The sequence below is a fragment of the Geotrypetes seraphini genome, chromosome 8, assembly GCF_902459505.1.
Source record: "Geotrypetes seraphini chromosome 8, aGeoSer1.1, whole genome shotgun sequence".
Classification (NCBI taxonomy): domain Eukaryota; kingdom Metazoa; phylum Chordata; class Amphibia; order Gymnophiona; family Dermophiidae; genus Geotrypetes; species Geotrypetes seraphini.
The window spans coordinates 129,386,358-129,403,278 of record NC_047091.1 but is presented as its reverse complement, the minus strand read 5'-3'; the positions used below and the strand labels follow the sequence as shown (position 1 = coordinate 129,403,278).

Genomic DNA, 16,921 nt, shown 5'->3' with positions numbered 1-16,921 from the left:
GTTAAGACTGTTTCGATGCTATGGAATTTCCTGAAGCCTGATTGGTGGGTGGAGAGCTTCATGTCAGTCTATGAAGCATGGTAATTGTGTTAGTACCATTTTTTCCACTATCTTGGAGATGTATGGTAGGTTGGAGATCGATCTGTAGTTGCTGAGTTCATATGGGTCAAGGGTGGATTTTTTTTAGGATAGGTCTGATGATGGCTAATTTCCAGCTTTTGGGTGCTATTCCCATTTTTAGGGAGGATTTGATTAGTGGTAGGATTGATTTAATGTATACGTCTTGAACTGACAGAGGTTGGACGGACACGGTTCGAGGATTGAGTTTGGTCGTAGTATTATCATTATCTTTGAAAGGTCTTCGTGCATGACTGTATTGAAATGAACTAGGGTTTCAAGGGAAGAATCTTCTACACACATAGACCTCCCAGTTTACTTCCTGACCTCTACTTGTACCTACTTGACTGGAGCTCTTTCTGTCCCCATATCTTCTCCATTCTAACTCCAACATGTACCTCTTAGCTCTGTATGCTTACCTTTCTCAGGCACCCTGCTTTTTACCTTAGGAATGCTTTGTTTGATACTCCTACTGCTTGCCTTTAAGCACATGTCCTTGCCCTCTGGTATCTTCCTGTGCCCTGGGCAATCTGGTGAACCCTGCCCTAAGGTGCTTGTCCCCAGATTCCCACCATCATGTACCCTACCCTTAGCCCCACATTCATCAATGTGGGCTCATGTCCTGCTCATAGTTCCTTTGATTCTCATATGTCTCCTGTGCTGCTCTCCACAGGGTATGTGCTAGGTGTTCTTATGATGGTGGTTATTATTGCCATTGGGAGCGGTATTGTCATTGGATACATGTATAAAAGGTGAGTAAGTATTAGTCGTGGTAATTGGATTAAATGTCTGAATGTATTGCATCAATCATCCTTGCTGCACAAACTGCACTAATTACCACTACCCTAAAAGACTAAATTTAAAACTATCTGATCTTCAAGGCCCTCAAAAGAAACAAGCCAAAATACTTAGCCCTCTACATGGTAGGCATTTTAAATAAGAATTTTGATTGCTGCACATTACTTGGTGTGTATAGATAATGTGGATTTGTTGAGTTTTCTGACATTGCTTTTAAGTGGGATAAGATTGAATGCATTGATATAAAGTACTGTCTTCTGAACTATTATGAATGTTTTAAATGTGAACCGCTTAGGCATAGGCGGTTTATACATTTTAGAAATAAATAATAAATCTTTGGTTCCCTAAGGTCCTCCCAAAAAATGTTCCTAAGTTTTACTATCGCCAAAGGAAATCACATAATGTAACTTACACTTGGGTTATCAATCATTGGTCACGAGATCCTATGTAGAGAACCTCATTTACATCTTTTTCTGCTCCGCCCCTCTTTACTCTGGGGCTGTCCTACAAATCTTCAGTTTCTCTACATGCAAGATGGTAGGATCCTGTTTCTTCTGCTCATGTTTATATTTTAAAAAATTTTGGGGTTTTGCTATCGGGTCGCAAAGCTTTTTAGTCCCAGGTTCGGGAAGGATGCAGACTCTAAGGGTAAAAGTCTCCAAAAGTGATTTTCAGAGGACAAGGTCCTTCACCCTTAAAATCCTAATTTCAGAATTTTTTGGGGTCCCTATCTAGCTCCCACAGGCTGTTTTTAGCATCAAAATTGCTGTTGTGGCAGCCATCTTGGATTTCCTGATTTTGAAATAAAAAGCTTCTATCTGCCTCAAAATACCTTAATTTGACACAACATTGTACTAGATGGACTCCTTAGGCCATGATACCCTGGATTCATGCCAGATTTGTGCTGGATGGCTGACTTAGGATGTTGCACAGCATGTGAGGGGGGAGCGGGAACCAGCAGCTTAGCCTCTCCTAGTCTCTCTGAGGATATGAGATTCCAAATGGCTTGAGTGCCTTGAATAAAATCACAGTAGGAGCTGGGAAATGGGGAAATGTGTTCCTGGTGAAGTACAGTCACACATCGGCCATTAAACCCCAGAAAGGACCGCAGGAGCCCTGTGAGTGTCCTGGACATGGGTTTTCTCCAGAATTCATCAGCATGGTGTACAAAGCATACTTAAATTACAGCAGCTGCAGTGACTCCTCCGGGTGTCATGGCACTGATTGCGCCTAGGATTTCCACTTCTAAGGGCAATTTCCCCCTCAGCAGAATCATGCACAAGAGACAGGGGTCCAGCCAGATGAGATGAAGTGGATTCTGTCTCTATGCCTTTACTTTCCCAGTCCAGCTTCTCAGTAGTCAGAGATTCTGTTTCATGCCTAGAAGGCTCAGATCCCGATTAGTTGGCAGCCTTGGTGAAGACTTGACTGTATGCAGGCTATTTAAGCCTACAGCGCTGTTTAGGGTTAATTATGGAGTCTCCTCAGACCTCATCTGCTCAGTGCTTGCTTAGCAGCACTAAAGCTCAGACTACATGCTTTCCCTCTCATCCAGACATTACTGAAATGTTAACAGACCATTGGGAGGACCCAGAGGGACCTCTGCAGGTGGCTAAGGTCATGACTAAATTTTACCTGATGGCCACTGATTTTTAGCACCGAAGGTGGATTCCCTGCTGGTACAGGTCATCTAGCATACCTCCCTCCCTAGCAAAGGGGGAGTGGTATTAAAAGATACCGAAGACCAAAGGCTGGATTTTTAATCCTTAAGAGGCAATTTTGAAGCTGTGGCATTGGGGTTGAAGGCAGCAGCAGTGACATTATACATTGTACGTGCTTGCCACTCAATGTTACGCCATACTCCATGAGTTGATACTGGTGGATCACCAGTTCCTTATGTCAGGAGTGGATTACGTGGCAGATACTCTATATGAGCTATTCAGAGTTCTGAACAAGGTCTCCACATATGCCATTTCTGCCTGCAGAATGCTGTGGCTCAGACAGTGGGTGGGGGATTCTTCCTCTAAGGCTGTTTTGAGCAAATTGCCTTTAAAGGGTCTGGACGATTATATAGCTAGCATGCAAGATCGTAAGCCAAAGTCTTTGCCAGATAGCAGGCCAAGGACCACCAGGGGGTCAGGATGAGCTAATTTTCATGGCTCCAGGCACTTTCACCAAGGCTCGATAAAACATTTGGAGGAGTAAAGCATCCCCAGTTATCAGGATCCCACCTCACAATGGTCTCCAAGAAGCAATTATGACGCCAAAATAGGAGCTGTATGTCCAAGGATAGGCGGGAGGTTGACTGTTTATTGGGAGGTGTGGGCAGAGACCACCTTACATTGCTAGGTATTGAACATCATTCAGGAGAGGGTACAAGCTCAAGTTCTTTTATCCCCTTCCTAACTTCTTTGTGGATTCTTCAGCGGGAAGTCAGAAAAAGAGGTCAGAGTCCCGAGCAACAGTACAGAGGCTTCTAGACCTAGAGGCCTTAGAAGCTGTACCAGACAAAGAATCAGGCTTAGACAGGTACTCCATATACTTTATCGTGCCCAAAAAAACCTCAGAAGACTGGAGATCGATTTTGGATCTGAAGTTGGTCAATGCGGCTCTCAAGATACCGTACTTCTGCATGGATACAGTGAGGTCGGTCATTGCCTTGGTGGCACCAGGGAAATTTCTTGCCCTTGGGTTTAACAGAGGCTTATCTTTACATCCCCATCTTTCAGGATCACAGGAAGCTTTTGAGATTCCACGTTCTGGAGCAGCACTTCAATTCTCTGCCCTGCCGTTTGGGCTGTCCACAGCACCATGCACCTTCACCAAGGTGATGGTTATAGTAGCAGCACATCTCCGCACGGAAGGGATACAGGTGCATCCATACCTGAATGCCTGATTAATACAAGCTCCATCTGAAGCCGAAAGAAGGACAGCAGTGGAGCATGTGACCAGCTTCTGCAGCATTGGGGCTGGGTGATAAATTTCTGAAAAAGACACTTGGAGAGGATCTGGGCATCTGGTCCAACATAAAGGAGAACAAAGTATTTCTACCGGAAGCCCACAAAGCAAAGCTCATGCATCAGATCCAAGACTTTTGGGACAGGCCAGCACTGATAGCTTGGCATTACTTGCAGGTGCTGGGATGAATGGTGGCAACAATAGATGTGGTTCCCTGGGTGAGGGTGCACTTACACCCTCTCCAGGATGTGGTCCTATCCCGTTGGTCCCCACAAAGAGATGCGTTGCAGATGCCCCTTCCTTGGACAACAGAGGCGCGTTGCAGTCTGAACTGGTTACTGGAGCCTTATTCGCTCTCCTAGGGAGTGCCACTTCACATCTCCATTTGGGTCATACTGATGACAGATGCCAGCCTATACGGTTGAGGAGTGCATTGCGAGGGGTGTCTGTTGCAGGGACATTGGTTGGCATCTCAGAGGAAGTGGTCGATCAACCAGTTGAGCTGAGGACCATTTGTCTAGTGCTGAAGGTGCTTGGGCATTCTCTGCAGGACCAAGCGGTATGAGTCTTCTCAGACAATGCAATGGTTGTAGCCTATGTCAGTCGACAAGGAGGCACCAAGAGTATTCCTCTGTGCTTCGAGGCTCAAATGTTGTTTTGATGGGCAGACATTCACCTGTTAGCTCTATCTGTGGCTCATGTAGCAGGAGTAGACAACGTACAGGCAGATTTTCTCATCTGGCAGATCCTATATCCCAGAGAATGGGCTTTATATCAGGAGGCATTCAACAGCAATGTGAGTCGTTGGGGGCGTCAGCGACCAACAAGAAAGCAGCTTGGTTTTTCAGCTGAAGATACGAGCCAGGAAGCACCAGTTTGGACGCCCTGGTACAGCCGTGGACACTGGCACGGCTTCTGTATGTGTTCCCTCTGTGGCCCATGATAGGAAGAGTTCTGAGGAGAATAAAGTTGCTATCAGGGCTGGTAGTTCTGGTAGCTCAAGACTGATTGAGGCGCCCATGGTATGCAGATCTGGTCCATCTACAGAAGGTCAAAATAGAGAGGGAGTCAAAGTATAAAGCAACCAAGAAGCACAAGGAGCTGTCACGTTCCGAGCAGTCAAATTTCCATTTATTGAAGGACCCAACACAGACTGTGTTTCGGCATATCTGCCTGCATCAGGGTCATTCAGTGTAATCCATACAAAGAGTAATGGAAAAATAGCCAGACAAATAACACCAAATATTGATTCTCTCAACAATCAGTATCCAAGGTATAGCAAGAGTGAAGTTACACCTACATATTATCATTAGTCTGCTGTTCTAACCACTAAGCTACTCCTCTATTGTATCATTTATGCTATTATAATTTAATTTGCCTATTTCCAACTTTGCCTCATTGTTCATCTTGTGTACTACAATGAAATTTGGTCATTTTACTGTTATGTTGTTATTACATTAAGACTTACTTATTTCAAGCTATACTTGTACACTGCCTTGGATCAATCTCTTCATAAAGGCAGTTAATAAATCTTAATACTATATATGAAATATATTTATTTACCACTTTTTTGAAGAAATTCACCCAAGGTGATATACAGCAAGTATAATCCAGGCATAGGCAATATTCAATTATATAGATGATAATATGAACACAATACACCTTAAAACATCTTAATAGACAGCATTGGGAGTAAGTGGAGGTGGAATAATATTAACAGGAATTAGAAAATAAGGGTGACTAACTTAAGGAAAATTGCACATGAAGTCAGAAAGGGTGCATGAAAATTATCTCAGCTTAGAGTAGGAGTAAATAAGCTGGAATTAGTCACTGTGTGTGTGACTATCTAGTTCAGTGTTCTTCAATGCTAGGCTTGGGTCCAAAGACAGCACCAAAAGACCTCTGTGACGGCCCCCATTTTCTTTCTGGGTTTTATTTTCTGCTACTCTGCCTTTCTTCAGGACAGAATGGGGAGGGAAGAACCACATGCTTGAAGGACAAAGCATTTCTCAGTAGATGAAAGAGAATACATTTGTAAATGCTCACAACTTTGAGGATGCCCCCCAATGAAGTTTGAAGGTGGGTTAGTGGAGATGGATGTCAATGACACACACTAGTCAGCAGTGTTACAGGCCCCACATGGGAAGGTATTTGTCAGCTGTACTTCAGCTCGTTAGAATCCAAAGTGGCCCCAGAAGAGCACTAATCTAGTTACTTCTTTCACTGAAGGCTTGGGAAGAAAGCCAATATTTCACCTGCTTCCTGAAATAGAGAGAGTTTTGTGTTAAGCAAAGCCTTTTAGGGTGCGCAGTCCACAGAAGTCTCATTGTCAAGTATCCCATTGCATGATTTCCTTTGGAGAAGATGTGGTTAGGAATATTCTTTGGGAGGACCTTGGAGATGTATAGAGAGAGATCCTTTTTTGTACACTCGATACTTTAGTGCATTTAATTTAAGGGACTTGGAGATCAAACATAGAGCTGTAAATTTAGCCCTGTACTGTACCGGTAGCTGAAGTTCTTGCAGAAATGGTATGATGTGATCATGTCGCTTACAACATTCTGTCAGTCATGCTGTGGTATTCTGAATCAGTTGGAGCATGCAGTTCAATAATCTAGACTTGATGTTATCATAGTACGATCCATGACTTGCCTTTTCAGTGTATGGAGAGAGACAGCATAGTTGTTGCAGATGATAGAGACAACTTCTGAAGGTTGCTTGGATTTGGGGGGGGGAGGGGGAGATCAGTGTAAAATGTTGAGTCTGGCTGTATCCCAAGGCTCCTGCCTTGTGCTTTATTTTTTTATATGAAAAGCATTTTTATTCAACCACAAATGCAATCAAACAATAGATATAATACTTCATCATAGAACATTACAGTCACCAACTATTTATTCAACAATTACAATGTTGCAATCTTGTGGCATATTTTAAGGAAAGACCTGTTGTACCCATTCCCACCACACAGAACCCACCCCTCCCCAACTTCTCTGCCCCCCACGTTCTATATCACAAATGTAACAATTAACTTCATACCCGATGTAGAAGCCCAAGCAGGAACTTGGAGTTTGCCTTCCCGTAGTGACTTAGGGAGCCCAATTAAACACAGGTTATTCCTCTGGTATCTGTTTTCTAGGTCATCTACCTTCTGCTCCAGGATCAGAACCTGCATATGCAGCTTGTCCTACAACTGGGCCATGTTTCTGGCCTTGTCTTCCAGAATCCAAGTACACTGCTGATAGGCATTAAACTGTAGGTCTAGGACAGGGGTAGGCAATTCAGGTCCTTGAGAGCCACAGGCAGGTCAGGTTTTCAGGATATCCACAATGAATATGTATGAGATGGATTTGCATGCCCTACATCCTTGAGATGCAAATCTATCTCATGTGTATTTGTTGTGGATATCCTGAAAACCTGACCTGCCTGTGGCTCTCAAGGACTGGAATTGCCTACCCTTGGTCTAGGCTATCAAGTTTGAAGTTTCAAGTTTATCAGCAGATTTACTATCCTGCCCATCAAATGCATGTCTGAGCAGCTTACAATCTATAAAAGAGAAAGGAGTACAATACAGTACAGTGTCTTATACAGTACTCCCCCGAAATTTGCAGGGATTCCGTTCCAGGAACACCTGTGAATTTTGAAAAACCGCAAATGCAGTTTTGCACCTGTCAAAAGGCAGGAAAGGGCAGCTGGACACCGGCGAGTGCAGGAAATCATTCACTTTATACTCCGACCACCTCTTCCTTTTACTAAAGTCAAGCTACACCAATCAGGAGCTGCTTTGACACGCAGCTCCTGATTGGTGTAGCCTGACTTTAGTACAGGAAGAGACGGTTGGAGCATACTGCGAATTAGTACACGATTCGTGAACCGTGAACTTGCGGGGAAACACTGTATATTGCAATTTTCTACAAGGAATCTATGCGGTTTACAATCAAGTTCTTGACGTTACTTTTTTAAGCCCAATCTTGTGGTGGTTAGAGGGAAAAGGTGAAAAATAGGAGGTAGGCTATAGGAGGAGAGATATGTCTTAAGTTTCTCCTGGAAGTCAAGATAAGTGGTGAGTTGTCTTAGGTATGTTGGCAGTTTGTTCCAGATAAGAGGTCCTTGGTATTCAAAAGTAGCCTCAAACATCATCTTCCACCAAACTTGTTGAGGTGTTGGGAAGGATAATCTAAAACATTGCGATACTTATGAATTGAAGAAGTGATATGGGCCTTTAATATCAGAAGTTAGTCCATCCAAGTTTTCTCCTTAGATTGTTTTGTGAACCATGCAGGCTATCTTAAATTGGATTCGCTGTTTCACAGGCAGCCAGTGCAGTTGTTCTAATAGTGGACAGTCTCTCCCCTTGTAAACTACTTAGAACTGTTTGTGGTATGGCGGTATATAAAAATAAAGTTGTTGTTATTATAATGAGTTACAGTAGACCAGGTATGGTATTAGGACCGATTGTGCTACTGTCTTGAAACTTGCCTGGGTTAGGACCGGTCTTATTGTCCTCAGTTGTCTCATCTTAAATAATTTTTTCAGTAGAGAGGTGATGTGTGTTGAAGGTTAAGTTCAAGCCTAGTGTAACTCCCAATACTTTGGATGAATTTTCTATCTTTAGTCTCTCGCCTGTGGACAGGTCTAGTTCTGTGCTAGGTAGAGAATTATTTTCCAAACAATAATATTCTTGTCTTTTTATTTATTTATTTATTTATTTATTTTTATAGCCCGTCCTCCCCAGGAGCCCAGAACGGGTTACAAGGATACATGCACAGAGTTTTCAGGAACAGAGATACGTACGCTACAGGATCAATAACTTACAACTTATAGAGAATGTGGCTAAGAAATATATGATTTGTAAAATAAGTAGTATAATAAGTTAATATACAGGACTTACAACATTAGGGAAGGAGAGGAGAAGTACAATATTAAGAGAAAGGGGTGGGGGTAATGCAAGGTGGTAACTGTCCTGTCTAATTAGATAGCCCCCTCCCCCAGACTTCTAATTCAGGTATAGGAGTCATTAAACAAAAAAGGTTTTAAAATCAGTTTTAAATTGGGACAGGGAGGAAAGGAAATGGACGTGGAGCTTCTCCGTTTGATCATATAATTACTGCAATTTATCTAATGCTGCTTTCACTGCAGCAGTGACCTCCAATGTTATCTCTGCCATCCACACGGAGCTGACAAGAGGTGCTGCGAGTGTCTGCCATGCACTCTTTCTCTTGGTGTCATGGTTTAGAGGTCAATCCAGCTTGCTCTGTTGGCCGATGACTCCACACCTCTCACAATTCGGGTATTAGATTCAGCTCTAGTAAAGTCACTGAGAGAGCTGACAATTACGCTGTTTGTTGGGGTATGTGGCAGCTCAGCTTTTCAGCTACTGTTGCTGTTGAAGGGGTCACATGACTCTTCTGACTTGTGACTTAAGGGGGCTTGTATAGCTCCCAAAAGGAATTTTGATGTTATGGACTTGCAGAAGCTCAGTTTTACTTGGAGTTTATCAGTTTGTTGTTTGTAGCCCATCTTTTAATTGTTGTAAAGTAGGTTATCAGTTTGCTCGGGGCTGTAGGAAAGTCTGATTCAGCAAGTATGAGTAGCTGCATATCATCTGCATAGATTTAGAACTGAGTATCCATTGGCTGAATCAGTTCAGCTAGTGGCTTGAGGTAAATGTTAAAAAGAACAGTGATCACTGTGAGATCGTATGTCAGATATGGTAGCCATGGGGTGCTGACTAATAGTATGGATCACTGCCACGATGGACCACTGCCTGTCTTCTATAGGATTGGGCGACACATTGACCAAATGGATTGGGAACTGGCTTGGAGGTAGGCTTCAGAGGGTGGTGGCGAACGGCACCCCCTCCGAAAGGTCGGAGGTGATAAGTGGAGTGCCGCAGGGTTCCGTCCTGGGCCCGATCCTGTTCAACATCTATATAAGAGACTTGGCAGAAGGGCTCCGAGGTAAAATAACATTATTCGCCGATGACGCCAAACTAAGCAATGTAGTGAGCAAAAGCACAACAGACAAAAATTCAATGCCAGACAACATGATGCACGACCTACTTCTACTGGAGCGCTGGTCTAGGTCCTGGCAACTCAGTTTCAATGCCAAAAAATGCAAAGTCATGCACCTGGGTAGCCAAAATCCATGCAAGACTTATACCCTTAATGGCGAGATCCTAACAAGAACTGAAGCAGAACGAGACTTAGGGGTGATTGTCAGTGAAGACATGAAGACTGCAAATCAAGTGGAGCAAGCTTCCTCCAAAGCAAGGCAAATCATAGGTTGCATATGCAGAAGTTTCGTCAGCTGTAAACCTGAAGTCATTATGCCATTGTATAGATCCATGGTGAGACCACACCTGGAGTACTGTGTGCAATTCTGGAGGCCGCATTACTGTAAGGATGTGCTGAGACTAGAATCGGTCCAGAGAATGGCCACCCGGATGGTCTCGGAACTCAAGGATCTCCCATACGAGGAGCGGCTAGGGAAGTTACAGCTCTACTCGAGGAACGTAGAGAGAGGGGAGACATGATCGAGACATTCAAGTATCTCACGGGCCGCATCGAGGTGGAAGAAGATATCTTCTTTTTCAAGGGTCCCTCGGCAACAAGGGGGCATCCGTGGAAAATCAGGGGCGGGAAACTGCACGGTGACACTAGGAAGTTCTTCACTGAAAGGGTAGTTGATCGCTGGAATAGTCTTCCACTTCAGGTCATTCAGGCCAGCAGCGTGCCTGATTTTAAGGCCAAATGGGATAGACATGTGGGATCTATTCGCAGAGATAGGTAGGGAGGGTCATTGGGATGGGCAGACTAGATGGGCCGTGGCCCTTATCTGCCATCTATTTCTATGTTTATAGATAGAACCTAAACTACACAACTACTCTTAACTAGATTCTGGGTTTGATCTGGAAGGCAATGATAGGATAGGGCAGGGTTGTCTAACGTCAGTCCTTGAGGGCTGCAATCCAGTCGAGTTTTCAGGATTTCCCCAATTAATTTACCTGAGATCTGTTTGCAGTCACTGCTTCCATTGTATGCAAATAGATCTCATGCATATTCATTTGGGAAATCCTGAAAACCCAACCTGATGAGGGCTGAGCTTGGACCACCCCTACGATAGGGATTTGGCATTCAGGTAAAGGACATGGAACATAAGAACTGCCACTGCTGGGTCAGACCAGTGGTCCATCGTGCCCAGCAGTCCGCTCACGCGGTGGCCCTCTGGTCAAAGACCAGCGCCTCAAACTGAGACTAGCCCTACCTGCATACATTCCGGTTCAGGAGGTGTTGGTGTGTTGACCCAAGTAGGCAAATTTACATGTTTATTTGCTCCAGTTGGAACAATTACAGCCAGGCAGACTGGATGGGGCAATCTGGTATTTCTCTCTCACTGGTTGCTATGTGCATATGGTAAAGATGTTCAAATTCAGTATAAATAATGTTCACATCAGGTTCCCTTTACCTTCTCCCTATTACTTTCTGTGGGAAGCTTGGCAGAAGTTGCTGGTATTAAATACTCATTCAGTTCAAATAGCTCAGTGAATGGGGTTTGATAAGGGCGTCTGTTTGAGCGGTCCTGTAGCCATGCAACTGTTGTATCCCTCCTGAGGAAGCATCTTTTTTGCGAAAATCAAGTAGAGAACGCAATGGTTACAGAGATGCACGAGTGGTAACATAATATTTGTTGGAACTGGTGAAGCAGAGAGGTGCATATAAAGGAACACCCGCTCCAATGTACAGCTAAATGAAATTGTTTTCAACTTCATTGCCATTATTAAGAACCGGTCAGAGCTGATAAGAAGCTATGATGGTCTCTTGTATAACCTCTGCTTAATATCACTATTAGAGCACTTAGGTTGTGGATCTGAGCACTTATCACTATAACTTATGCATTTTTAATTGTTTATGTGAGGAAGGTGGCAATGAGATAAAGTACTTAATGAGTGTACCCTGTGTTGGTTGAGTAGTTAAATACTCTTTGCCATCCGTTCTTTCTCCCATCCCCCTTAGGCTGGTGCAGAACTTGAGCCAGGATGACAGATCCTCTCCAGAGTATTTCTTAATCTGTCTCTAATTTTCCTTTTGTAGGGGGAAGGCCTTAAAGCAGCAGCATGAGCAGAGAGTGTATGAGCGAGAACTGCAGAGGATTACACTGCCCCTATCTGCCTTCAGCAACCCCACTTGTGAAACTGTGGATGAGAACACTGTGGTAGTGCATCCTATTCCGAGCCCTGTGGAAGAGACGCTACAGGAGGGTGATGTTCCTCTTATGGGCCCGGCTGTGACCCCAGGAGCCTGATGCAGACAACTCGAGGACAAACTAGGGTTCCTATTCCAAGGTGTATGGTTTTGTTTCCTTCGGTCAAAGCTGAGATGCAGGGAGAATTCCAGTGGTGCCTGATGCTGCTTTTGTTGTACAGTCTTACGTTTCAGGGATGGGCAGGGAAGCTGCAGCATTATTTTCAGATTTTGTTAGAAACAGAATGCTGGATGGGTATTCACCACCATTAATAACATAATCTGTTTTGTAATTTTGAAGAAATATGTTCACTAATTAAAATATTTTTGTAGGTTGGACTGGAGGCTAGTGCAAACGGAGAAATGCAAAGTATCTTTTCCTTTACCCTGCAGGCCTATCCTCCCCCTCTAGTCTTACTTTTGTGCAGAGGGAAGGTGGCTTCAGGGTGTTTTGCTGTGGTCAATATGAATAATCTGAAGCATAAATGCCAATGAAAATGTACCAGGGACGTGATTAGAAAAAGGGAATCCTCTGCTCGTGCACAGACCTCTAATGGGGATGATCCTAACTCTACAAGGATTGAAGTTAAAAGTATATCAGTATAAAGTACAAAGCTCTGCATATACAGCATGGCAGAAAACTAGAACTAGGCATGTTGGCCTGAGCTTTTCACACATTAGACCGGTTTCATGACTGGTGAAAGCAAATGAAGATCCTTTATCTGTATGAAATTACAGGCCCAATATTGTACACGTGACAGTGTACCAATCAACACTAGCCCTCAACCATAGATGAATATTTAGGGGAAAAAAAACCAGGCTCTGTTGTTGTTGAGGACATTAATTCAGGGAATATCACCATCCTCGACCAACTATCCTCATTTTGGTTTTGACTCCTGGAAATGGTAGCCACTAGCTGTATTTCATATGGCAACAGTATAGTGCAAGAGACTCCAGCCATGTCTGAGGCATTCACCACTGAATGGTGGTAAGAGCTTTTCTAAATAAAGCAGAGGAGAATCATCACTGAACACTTGGCTCTGCACACTGTTACAGGAAATCTGGAATTGTTTACATTGGCTTGGTGTGGTCTCATTGCTTCTATGAAATGCTCCAGAGGTCAGTATTGATGAATTTCAGTCAGTCTCTTAACTAACTCAATTATAACCAAAAATGAATAGAGTGAAAAAGCTGCTTAAAATCTGTCCAAAATTATGCTTTGCATCTCATTTTTATAATGGGCTTTCTGGGCCCTAAAGGTCAAATATGGTGTGACATATTGATATAGAAAAGGATACAGACCATATGGTGTATCTAGTCTACCTTCTACTGTTTGTTTATTAAACTTTGATATCCCACCAACACTTACAGTAGTTCTCAGTGGCTAACATGAAAAAAAAAACAACCTCTTGTCCTCTCCATAATTTGCCTTCACTTTTCTAGAAGTCTAGTGCTCATGGCTCTCCTTAAACTAGGAACATCATCCATTGATCATAAACATTCCCATTATATAAAAGTTATTTGAGTGACTTATCCTCAGTCTGATGACAATGACCTTAGATGTTGCACTTCCAAATGGGATTCAGAGTATGAGTAGCTGAATGTCATCTGTATAGATGACAGAGCTGAGTATCCTTTTACTGAATCAGTTCAGCTAGAGGCTTGAGATAGATGTTAAAAAGAACAGGTGGCAGTATTGCTCATTGTGATATTCTGCAAGTCTGTGATGGTGGTGATGAGATACTGACTAACAGCATGGATCACTGCATGTCTTATACAAGTCACATTATTATGACTACTGCCTACCTCTGCCAGCAGGGATGCATAGCCAATGAATGAATGCACGTGTTGCATGCAGACTTCGTGGGTATATAAGGTGGGATAAAAATACATTGCCAATATAGCAACCAGGTTGCAAGAGAATAAGTCACCTGCCATGTAGCTTGTAGATAAAGACAGCTACAAATTTTCCATTTCCCAAGCCCACAGGTGTGATGGAGGCAGCCTTAACAGCCTCTGTAACAAGGGAATCCATTATCTTATGATGGCCAAAGTAGCTAGATTTATGGCCTATGAATGATCCAAAAGCAAAACAAAAAGAACCAACAACAACCTTCAGGGATAGTACACAACAAAAAACAACTGGTACTAATGTTCAACATGGTCCGTGTTTCAAAGAAACACTTCTTCCTCAGGTATCCTGATCGTTGGTAATATGGAATATCAGAAAACCAGATTGAATGAAAACCAAAATAAAAAACTGAGTGTGAAGATCGGGACCCCTGAAGAAGTGTTTCTTCGAAACATGGACTGTGTCGGGTCCAGCCCACTGAACATTAGTTAGTACCAGTTGTTAAAAGTAATTTATGTGATTTATTTTTTTAGTTTGGTTTTAATTTTTTGTCATTTTATTAAAAAAATTTTCTGTCTCTGTACATTTTCCTGCAGTTTTGTTTTTTTTGCTATGGATGTATGATTCCAGATTACATTCTAGTGCATGGACCCTAATCAAGGACTGTCACAGCAGCAACTGGGCAGTGTGGTGAAAGGGAATACAAAGAGAGGAAAAGCTTGCCCAGTAGTTGCAAAGGAATACTGATGGTGCTGGATGCCAAATGGACCAGAAACTGCTGCTCCCTCCCTCAAATACCCCCCCCCCCCAAAGGTCATTGTGGGAAGCTGTAGCCATTATTTGTGTTACTAGACAATTAATTCTTTGGCTGAACAACTGTAGGATGTATGCAGCATCTTGAATAAACATCTCATTATTGGTCCTACAGCAGAGATGGTTGGCTTCAAACCCAGTGGACAGCTCTTAACAGAATACCACCACTTGTTTGATGGGTAGAAGAGGGGAGGGTAACCCAAAGTACAAGATGTGGTCATTTGTGCTTGCATCATAACTGTAACCTGCCAGTAGGTACATCGTTCCTTACTGTGCTAACCATGGAAGCTATTGAATGACCTGACAGCCTGGACTGTCAAATGTGAGTCTAAACTACCAGCATGCAAATATGAGACAACCTGCATACCAGTTAGGACAAAGTTTCATACATGTAGAAGTATAGGGGAAGGTGAAATTATTGCAAGCCAGTTATTTATTCAGCACATGGAAGTTTATTTATACAAAACTAGAACATATCAGATTTTAAAGGCAAAATGAATATACATTCTCCATTTTAATTTTTTTTGACTAATCCATCTCTAAGGAACATGAGAAGGCTCACACTTTATAACCATAATAAGACTGGTGAAAATTAAACTATGGAATTCATTGCTGGTGAAAGTGGTGAAATCAGTGGGGTTTAAAAGGGGGTTTGGATAGTTTCCTAAAACAGAAGGCAATTATTGAGATGGCTTGGGGAAATCCACTGCTTGTTCCTAGAATAAGCAGCATAAAATCTGTTTTACTACTTGGGATCTTGCTAGGTATGTGGAAACAGGGGTTGTCTCACTGTGGCAGTTCTTAATAGGCATAGAGTGCTTTTAAACAGGGTAACATTTTCTGGCGCTAAAAAGAGAAATGCACCATCAAGCAGAATTTGCTTTGAAAAGTGATGCCTCTAAGTGAAAGACTGAAAACACAGAAGAGTGGTGTGAAGGTTATGGCATGCATAGCAGCAGGTCACTGTGACAAGCCAAATGTAAAATGCCTCCAGAGCAAGAAAAACTAAGGACAGTTGAAATGTGCTTTGACATTGTGTCCCTTTATAATGGGGTACGAACGAGATTTTATCCCAGCTTTGTAACCAGGGTCATGAGAATAGATCATACACAGCTCTGCCCTGAAGGGTTATTCATTAAAAATATAAATTTAAAGTACTGGACTGGTCTAAGAGTCTGTTCCAGATTGACCTACCATGTATACAGCCTATCACAGCAAAAAATAAAGAGACGTTAAAAAAAATTGTGCTTGGCTTTATATCAGTACCTCCACACTTACATAAGGTGCTAAAAATGGGAAAGAATTGTCTTAATGTTGCATTGAATTCTCTACTCAGAGGTGATCTAATGTAACCAAACTAAGATGAGGGAAATAGTCAAATCTTGCTGCTAACTTGAGCCATTGTATTCTTTGCAGTACTAGTTACATATCTAATATATGAAACTGTTTTTCTAGAACTTTCAGTGCTATCAAGAAAACCAAATCAGGACAAGGAGAAACCTGCAAGAACAAAACTAAACTATTGATGGCTTCTCTTTTTTTCCCCTTACCTTTAATCCGACCTATACTAATTTTGTTCTACCCAGAGATGCCAAATTATCCAGTTCCTGGCTGGGACAGATTTTGAGACAGTCCTGGTTTTGAACTTGCATCCTAAAGCAGTTCTGATCCTACCCATTGAAATCAGTTCTGCAAGTACCTTAATATGCACCAGGATGGTGTAGTTAGAAATCCAGATAGTCAATATTTTTCATAAAGTAAATGTAAGAACTGCATAATTTAATAAATTACATTAGAAACAATCATGATCCCCTCCTCACAAACATAGGGATCTTTTTACCAAGCTAAGCTAAGAAATGGGCTTAGCCTTTACGCAAGCCTTTCAAATGTGCTAAGCCCATAAGAGCTTTTCTCAATTTGTTTTATTATTAACTGTGTACTAATGTTAACGTTAGCATGTGGTCATATAAAAAATTACTGCAGGAGCACTTCAATCACCTGCTATTTAGATAGTGTAAAGGGTTCCAATTTCATGGATGTGCTAACCAGTTAGTGTGACGATAGTGTGTACTCAGTAGTTGATTCTCTGCCTCTATCTGAATCTCAAATATCTTAATTTTATATCTCCTTTTATAATTGTGGA

The 16,921-nt window shown here is 42.5% G+C and overlaps 1 protein-coding gene across 5 annotated transcripts in view; it reads left to right on the top strand.

Annotated features, from left to right (window-relative positions):
* PIK3IP1 (phosphoinositide-3-kinase interacting protein 1) overlaps nucleotides 1-14,652 on the top strand; it is a 37,184-nt gene extending 22,532 nt beyond the window's left edge. For 4 of the 5 annotated variants that reach the window (XM_033954889.1, XM_033954890.1, XM_033954888.1 and 1 more), the window contains 2 exons: nucleotides 791-869; nucleotides 11,964-12,191. In XM_033954889.1, the coding sequence (XP_033810780.1) occupies nucleotides 791-869; nucleotides 11,964-12,174 (290 nt within the window). In that variant the 3' untranslated portion in view covers nucleotides 12,175-12,191. Of the gene's footprint in view, nucleotides 1-790; nucleotides 870-11,963 lie in introns of all 5 variants that reach the window. The other variant, XM_033954887.1, reaches the window with a different exon arrangement.
* Nucleotides 14,653-16,921: the final 2,269 nt, after the last annotated feature.